Source organism: Artemia franciscana, chromosome 3 (assembly GCF_032884065.1).
Source record: "Artemia franciscana chromosome 3, ASM3288406v1, whole genome shotgun sequence".
Lineage (NCBI taxonomy): Eukaryota > Metazoa > Arthropoda > Branchiopoda > Anostraca > Artemiidae > Artemia > Artemia franciscana.
The window spans coordinates 41,687,010-41,696,507 of NC_088865.1; the positions used below are offsets into that span (position 1 = coordinate 41,687,010).

The 9,498-nt window shown below is 34.3% G+C and overlaps 1 protein-coding gene across 1 annotated transcript in view; it reads right to left on the reverse strand.

Moving 5' to 3' along the window:
* LOC136025275 (sodium-independent sulfate anion transporter-like) overlaps positions 1-5,841 on the reverse strand; it is a 97,626-nt gene extending 91,785 nt beyond the window's left edge. Inside the window, exon 1 of the mRNA XM_065701155.1 lies at positions 5,708-5,841. Coding sequence (XP_065557227.1) covers positions 5,708-5,720 — 13 coding nt within the window. The 5' untranslated portion in view covers positions 5,721-5,841. The remainder of the gene's footprint in view (positions 1-5,707) is intronic.
* Positions 5,842-9,498: the final 3,657 nt, after the last annotated feature.

Here is a 9,498-nt window from a genome sequence, read left to right on the forward strand (position 1 = left end):
TTCATGCAGATTACTGTTTGAAATAAGATCAGTCAAACCGATATCCAAAAGTGCCCGTAAACAATTCCTCTTTATAAGATCTAAGAAATGCTCTTCTGTTTTTTGTAGAGCCCACGTTTCACAACCATACTCGAATACTTTTATTAACGTAGCTTCCAATATTCTCATCTTGTTTTGAAGACTTATCTTCCTATTCTTCCAACCTTTTTTCAACTGTGCAACATCCCTCTAGGCCTTGGCTATTCTACTTTTAATATATTCACTGCATCCACTATCTCCACAAATGGTACTACTCATGTAAGTCAAGCTATTCACTTGAATGATTTTCTAAGTACACAGCATCAACTCTTCACATTCTTTTGTTCCTTGTCTGAATGAGTTAGACTTCAGAACATTAATTTTCTAAATCATTCTGGCGCCCTGAGAATCCCAAACCTTCGAAAAATCATTTATTTTGCTGAATTTTTCTCTAAGACAGGCATAAGAAACCGGCATAATCTAAGTCTAGGAGAGTTTACACCCCCTTTTTTATTCCATGCTCTTCTACAATCTTTGCCTTGTTCCTTACCATAAAGTCCGTCACAATACTACTATTACTACTACTAACAACTCAGTGCAGTTCCAACCCACCTGATTTCAATACAGCTACGCAGTTTCATCCTCCCTCCCAGTCTATTCGAAGCCTTCCTGTTTGCAGCCCCCCAAGAAGTTCACATTTCCCTTAAATCTTTCCTTATGACACCGTCCTACCCAGTTCGGGGAAGACCAGCTTTTCTTTTACCCCTAGTTGGTAGGCCGACAAGGACGATTATTTGCTAATCTGTCATCCTTCATTTGCTGAACGTATCCTAACCATCTAAATATTTCTATCATTATAGTCCTAGCAAGTCCGCATTGAATCAAATTTTCCGTACCGCTTACTGTTAGAGATGCGGTTATTCAGACGGATACCCAAAAGAATATGTAGCTAGAAACTTAAGACAACATCTAGCAATTCCCCTTCTTTCTACCCTGGGCAAATACTTGTAACATCTGCACTTCACCTACCGTCTTCACTAATAGTAAACTACCTAGGTATGTAATACTGTCCACTTGATCGATCTTTTCGTTATCCAGCATCACTTCTTCATCTTTACTTATTCTTAGTCTTAGTAATCTAGGCTTCTTGACAACAATTTCCAAGCCTATTCTTGCACCTTGAACTCTCAAAACCTCCAAGAATTTATTCATTTTACTAACATTTGCTTATGCCATCATCACAATCTAACTCAAGGAGGGTTTACTTCCCTAATTGATTCTGTGTTCTCCACTGCCTTTGCTGTGCTTCATAGGACAAAAATCAACATAATGATCCATATGAACGGGCTTAGAACGCAACCCTGCTTACATCCTAATTTAATGGGTAAGCAGCAATTTGCCTCTTTCTTACATTAACCATAGCAAATTTTTTTTAATAGCCTTAATCTCTCTAATGTATTTATCTGGTATACCATAAAAGGACAGGATCTTCACTAAAGCTCTTCTATCAGCTGAGTTAAATGCTTGTTTATAACCTATAAAACTGGGGATAAGAGGAATTCGATGACTCAGCGACTTCTCAATTATTAATCTGAGAGATAAAATTTGGTCTATACATCCATTCCCCTTCTTAAAACCTCACGCTTATCACCACACTCATTTTATCATCTTTCTTATGGAGGGGCTAGATTAAAATTTTCCTAAAATCCCTAAGTACTTCTCCATTTTCACAAATCTTCACTGTCACCATTTTCTAACTTCACAGTGACCATATTTGGGGAGATTCTGTTGTTACTTTGGAAATTTTGAAATGCAATTTTCAATACCTTAGGGACAGTCTTTTTTAGAAGGATATCCTTTACGTCTGTGACTGTCTTTCATATATTTTTTCCCCCATTTTAAGGGAAAGGGTACACTTTAAGCCCAATAACCAAAGAATACGGCACAGAAAATAAAGTCGAAAGATGAAGTTAGACTCGAAGTCAAATCCCAAATCTAGACATCTTTTTAATCAAAAATACAATATTTTTATTAGATTCGTTGATTTATATAGCTTTGAAATGCCCTTTGTAATATTGCTAGGCTCATACTATAAGGCATATGTCAACATATTATCTCTGGAAATGAGTCAGAAAGTGACAAATATTTCAAACAGTTTATGATAAAAAACTGTATGTAAGGAGCGGCTCACCCTAATAGTCACTGACATTAAAAAAAAACATAATTTTGATACGAAAACGTGCATCAATAGTACTGGTTTTTTATGCTGATTCCAGACATATAAAATTCACTAAATTTAGTGTTACCTATCAAACGTTAAGAGCCTAAGAAAATTTGCCAGATTTTCAAAAAAGTGAGGAAAACATAAAAGTGAGGAGCAAACAAAAAGTCCAGAAATCTCAATGAAAATCACCCCACCATATTCAGCGTACCATTGAGCACTACTGTAGAGGCTTCAAGCTCCCGTCTGCAAATATATTGAACTTATTGTTTTTTGCCCCAAGAAAGATCACAGGTGCCTTTTTATTTATTTTCTTAGGGGTGATTGTATCCGTCCTGAGAAATTGGGAGCGGGCTCGCTAGAACGGGAGTTAAAAGTTTTAGTGCCCTTTTTAAGTGACTTAAAAGACTGGAGGGTAACTAGTCCCTTTCCCAGCCCCATTTTCCCCGAAGTCATCCGATAAAATTTTTCAGATTGCCATTATGTTTAACATAGTTAAAAAGTCCAGTATCTGTGGCTATGATGTATGACATGACTCCCCACAGCCCTTGGGCAAAGGTCTGGAAGTTATGAAATTTCCGACTCTTTACATATGGTATTTTAATTAGGAAGTAAACAGGAATCTTTTGAGAGGGAGAGGGAGATTTCATGTGGGGTATTATCCACGGGAGTAATTTTCCTTGGGGAGAGAATTTTCCATAGATGAAATTTCTTGGAAGAAAATTTTCCACGGGGCGAATTTGCCGCAATTCCTATACAAAGTTCTTTTTTGTTTTGTTTTTCTTTGGCGACTTAATTTACATGTGCCGATGCTAGGGTGAATTACCTGGAGGAAATTTCCGTGAGGGGCGGGATTTATCTAAGAATAAATTCTCCATGGGTAAATTTTCCGCTGAGAAATTCATCACGGGGAAATTTTCTGCAGAAGAAGCTTACAATTTTTTTGAAGGGGGGAGGTAGTTCGTTTTAATTTTTCATGTCACTCTTTATTTTCAGTCGAAAAACTTTTTTTTAATCTTTCTTGGATTGACTGGCCCCATTTTAAAACCATTTACACTCCATAGGAGGCGGGGCAGACCAATAATGATTTGGACAAGTTATAATTTCAACAGTTCTAGAGCAAAGGCTTGAATCTTATTAAACTAGAGAGATAAGTTTCCTGTAATACCGTAGTAAGAGTATACCTTAACCTGATGCTTCATCTGGAAAAGACGATACACTCATGAGAGACGATACACCTAAAAATTCCATGTACTTGATGCACCTATGTACCTATAATGATCCTGATTTAACTATGTACCTGTAAGCCTATGTACATAGCATACCTATGTACATATAAGCCTATGTTTTGGGGCAATTCTACTGCTTTGTAGCTTTGATTTCATATCGAAATCGGCGGTCAATTGCTTTGAAATATATAACAGGCAAAAATTTGAAGAAATAAGTAAATAAGCATAGTGGGATAAGGAAGAAAGTCTCCTTTGAGGTTTGAAAAATCTCCCCAGTAGCTTTCCAGAAAGTAATAGAAATCATTGTTTTTTCTTTTCCCCTAAATGATACAAACAAGACGCAGAATTAAACTATACCAACTCCAAAAGTAAAGTTCTTTCGAATAATATTAGATCCAATTCACATTGAGCATGATATTATTTAACTCAGTATTGAGATTGTAAAATTCCGTGTCTCTTCTAGATTTCTGTAGAATGATTCTGGGACAATCCTAAATACCGAATTTCTTTGTTTTTTATGAAACTTTACGTTTTACTGGAAATTTCTGTATTTGATGTTCATATAAGGCTTGGATCTTGAAGTAGAATTAAATAATAAAGAAAAGAAGTTTTTTTAACTGCAATTAAGCAGCGGTATTAAAACTTGAAACGAACAGAAATTATTCCGTATATGAAAGTAGTTGTCCAGCTTGAAAAGTTTTAAAATCCGTGTTTACCCTTTGTTATCCTTTAGTTTTAAGTATGACGAATTATTCCAAGTATTTATTATCTTCAGCATGGTTTTGTTAGCATTTACATAGGTGAGTTAAAGGGGGTCCTAACTTATTCCAATTGGTTACATTTCCCTTCCACATCAATCTTCGTGATTTAAGACTTATACGTGCCTCTAAGCCCAGAACATAATGATTTCCATCAATAATAAACCAGTTTAAGATGGTTTAAGTTTAAGATACATTTAATTTTAGTCGACATGTCAAAATTATAGCTTGCTATATACTTTATTCCGAGTCTGGTTTTTTTTCTAATCTTTTGTATCTTTACGCTCTTTTTTCCTATTTTTCTTTTTGCTTGGACACTTTTAAAGAAAAAAATTTCATGTTTCATACATTGATTGCTAAACTGACTTAGTTTTTTTTTCACTTTCTTCACAGGAAACAAAAATGTTTCAATCTCGAAGCGAGACAAGATTAATACAATGCGATCAATCTTCAGAAAAAAAAGAAGAAAAAAAATCGAAGAAGAAAAAGAAAAAAAAGAAGAGGAAAAAAGAAAAAAGAAGAAAAAGAAAAAAGAAAAAGAAGAAGAAAAAAGAATCGAAGAAGAATAAGAAGAAAAAAAATCGAAGAATAGTGCTAAAAACGATAAACTGAGTTTTTTGGAGTAGAGCAATACTGTTACTAATCTCTTTAACTGTCATGGAATAGCGTTTGACTTTGAAGTTTATAAAACATAATTCATAACCATTAATAACCATAATTTATAACCATTCATAACCATAATTCATAACCATTCATAACCATAATTCATAACCATATAAGAATAATAAGTAACAATCTTACTGACTGTGAAATTTTAGGAAAAATATAGTATTGCTATAAATAGCTTGCTAAGAAAAGCAAAGGGAATTACTCTGTCCAACATTTTGAAAAGGCTAGTGGAAACTCTGTTAGAAGCTTAGGACGTGAATCGTCTAATTTTGTGGAAATTAATGATGAAACAGCTACTATAATTAGTTTCCCCAGATTGGTACTAATGTACATTTATCAGAGGCGTTGCAAATAAAGGTACTTCTGAGAAACGTTTCGTACCTTTCCCGAGTCATACTAATCTTTAACTTAGGCAAACCCGCGGTCAGTAAGTAATTAATATTGTTAACGAAATTAGAAATAATGGCACTGGTTCTGATCGTGTGTCCTTGAAAATTTTAAAGTCTATTTTGCAATCAATTTTACTTATACTTATAAAAATGGTGAATGGTTGTTTTAAAGATGGCATATTTACGATTTTATTTGAGAAGACCACGATTGCGCCTTTGTTTAAAGCTGGGGATTGTGAAGATTATTGCAACAACAAGCAAAATCTTTTTTGCCAAAATTATATAGAATTGTAAGCACTAATTGAAAACTTCAAGCGAAGGTGTAAGCCTACCATATTTTCTACCCTTTCCTAAACATGCCCACACAGAGATGCTAACTGATAAAAAGATGCAGCTATTTAAAATAAATAAAAAAAAACGTACCCAAAGGATCCATTACTATCCACTGTTTTTTATGTCCTCAAAAATACAAATCTTGCCAACGCTCTGTCTGGAATTTCGTGTATATCTAGTATATCTAACGGATCCTTCAATCCGGTTCCAAGGCACAATAGCAAATGGTAGTGTTATTTAAGGCACATGAGATCAAGAAATTAGTCATTTTAGCCAAGCTCCGATGAGCTTCACAGACAAGATATCTACTGGAACATTCCCAGGTAATGGAAGGATGGGGGGTCCAAACCCACAAACATTTCCAATGGGTAAGCCAAAGTTTGTAAAAGGATGTTTCGAGATGAACGGCATTAGTTTTGAATATATAACAAAATTTATGTGTTTGTTTGCATATTTTTGGCGTTCAAAAAAGGAATTAGGGTGTCCAGTCAATCCTCTACCACCGACGAAAATCCAGGATTAATGCCAATCCCCTTTCGCCCACACTCACTCAAAGATACACAAATACATAAAGACAGACGCAGACACAAGCACACACACGATCGTTTATTTTATTTTTGTTGTTAAATTTAGTCACTTTTACGCTAAAGTTTTTTTTTTTTCTAATGCTTTAAGGACGACTGCTCAAACAAAAGGGCAAATGGAATGGAATAAAAATAATTTCCCACAATTAGTCAAGAACGCAAGAGCTTATTAATATGTATTTGCTTTAAACAGCAAAACTTTCGTATTGAATGTTTTAAAAAGCATTTAGTCAATTAACACATGTAGTTATCCATAAAGTACATTAACTGCACTCATTCAAACTTTAAACTGTAAACAAAAGTTGAAATTTAATAGAAAGGTGCTTTGTGAAAGACCTCATCTAGTGTATTTGTCTTTTGAAATAAAGTATTAAAATCCAAAAACCTATTGCCTCCATAATAGGAGAGGAGGCAAATATATATTGCCTCCATATATATATATATATATATATATATATATATATATATATATATATATATATATATATATATATATATATATATATATATATATATATATATATATATATATATATATATATATATATATATATATATATATATATATATATATATATATATATATATATATATATATATATATATATATATATATAATATATATATATATATATATATATATATATATATATATATATATATATATATATATATATATATATAATATATATATATATATATATATATATATATATATATATATATATATATCTATATATATATAAAAATAAGTTGTCTGTGTGTGTGTGTGTCTGTCGAGTGACGTCATGTTTGTGTGTCGACTGACGTCATGTTTTCGACTGACGAAATTACAGACTGGGACATCGGGACACAAATGACGACCGGGACACCGGCACATAGGGAATATAAATGACGACCGGGACACTCAAAGAGAAAGCGACCGGGACACAGGGAATGTTCGATTAGCAATCACCATCAACAAAGCACCAGGACACAAATGACGACCGGGACACAGGGAGTATAAATGACGACCAGGACATAAGTAAAAAAAAACTAAAAAAACTAAAAAAAAGGTAAAAACTACAAAAAAACTAAAAAGAAAAAAAAACTAAAAACTAATAAAAAACTAAAAAAGCTAAAAACTAAAAAAACTAAAAAAGAAAAAAAATAAAAAAAGGAAAAAAAATTAAAAATAAAGTAGAAAAACAAAACTAAAAAAAAAAAATAAAAATAAAAAAAAACTAAAAAGAAAAAAGAAAAAAAAAAAAAAAAACTGAAAAAAAGTAAAAACCAAAAAAAAAACTAAAAAGAAAAAAATGGGGGAAAATACAAAAATTTATTTCATCATATACCATTTCAAAAACGAATGTATATACAGACCGGGACACAGGGATACAAATGACGACCGGGACACAGGGAATATAAATGACGACCGGGACACAGGGACACAACTACAACGGGGACGCCGGGGGGCACAGGGGGATATATAAATGACGACGGGGACACAGGGAATGTTCGATTAGCAATCACCATCAACAAAGCTCAAGGGCAATCATTAGAATCATGAGGTATAACTAAAAAAACTAAAAAAAAGGTAAAAAACTAAAAACTAAAAAAAAGACCAATTCAAAAACGAATGTATATACAGACCGGGACACCGGGACACAAATGACGACCGGGATACCGGGACACAAGGAATATAAATGACGCCCGGGACACTCAAAGAGAAATCACAGACTGGGACACCGGGACACAAATGACGACCGGGACACAGGGAATATAAATGACGACCGGGACACAGGGACACAACTACAACGGGGACGCCGGGGGGCACAGGGGGATGGATATATAAATGACGACGGCGACACAGGGAATGGTCGATTAGCAATCACCATCAACAAAGCTCAAGGGCAATCATTAGAATCATGAGGTATAGATCTGAATACGGATTGTTTTCCCATGGACCATTATATGTTGCAAGTTCAAGAGTCGGTAAACCTGACAATCTATTTATACGCACAGACAATGGGACAGCAAAGAATGTTGTATATTCGCAAGTTTTACGTGGTTGAAAACATATATATATATATATATATATATATATATATATATATATATATATATATATATATATATATATATATATATATATATATATATATATATATCACAGGTGGGACATAGGGACACAACTACAATGGCGCGTAACTAATATGGCGCGTAACGACTTACGGGCGCGGGGGGCTTGGAGGGCTTTAAAGCATTAAGTTATCGTGTACAGTTTAAGGAGCAGCTTGGGCTAATTCAAGATGAAGGAGATCACCATTTAGTTGTGTTAGAAATGTGAAAATGTTTTTTTTTTAGGATTGGATGACACATTTTAGCTGAATCGAACATGAGATCGTACTGACGATCCATTTTTCATGCAAACCCCTTATTTTGGGCCCAAGGGGCAATTGAAAGACCTTAGCAGAAACGCGAACATATTGTAACAATTTTAATTGGAACTTTAGATCAGATGTAGTCCTGTATGATTACAGCCCTCCATACCCTCCTTCTCTCTATACCCATTCCCAATGGGTATAGCTATTGGCGCCACCCCAATAGCTAGTATATATAACGAACTGTAAGGAGCGACCCGGCTCAATAGTAACCAAAACTCTAAAAAATGGAATTTTGATACCAATAGCTACATCAAAAGAATCGCATTTTAATGCTGGTTTTAAATATATAAGTTTCATCAAGTTTAGTCTTACCCATCAAAAGTTACGAGCCTGAGAAAATTTGCGCTATTTTAGAAAATAGGGGGAAACACCCCTAAAAGTCATAGAATCTTAACGAAAATCACACCATCAGATTCAGCGTATCAGAGAACCCTACTGTAGAAGTTTCGAGCTCCTATCTACAAAAATGTGGAATTTTGCATTTTTTGCCACAAGGCAGATCACGGATGCGTGTTTATTTGTTTTGTTTTTTTTGTTTTTTTTCCCAGGGGTGATCGTATCGACCCAGTTGTCCTAGAGTGTTGCAAAAGGGCTCATTCTAACGGAAATGTAAAGTTCTAGTGCCCTTTTTAAGTGACCAAAAATTTTGGAGGGCACCTAGGCCCCCTCCCACGCTAATTATTTTCCCAAAGTCAACGGATCAAAATTCTGAGATAGCCATTTTATTCAGTGTAGTCGAATAACCTTATAACTATGTCTTTGGGAACGATTTACTCCCCCACAGTCCCCGTGGGAGGGGCAACAAGTTACAAACTTTGACCTGTGCTTACATATAGTAATGGTTATTGGGAAGTATACAGGGGTTTTCAGG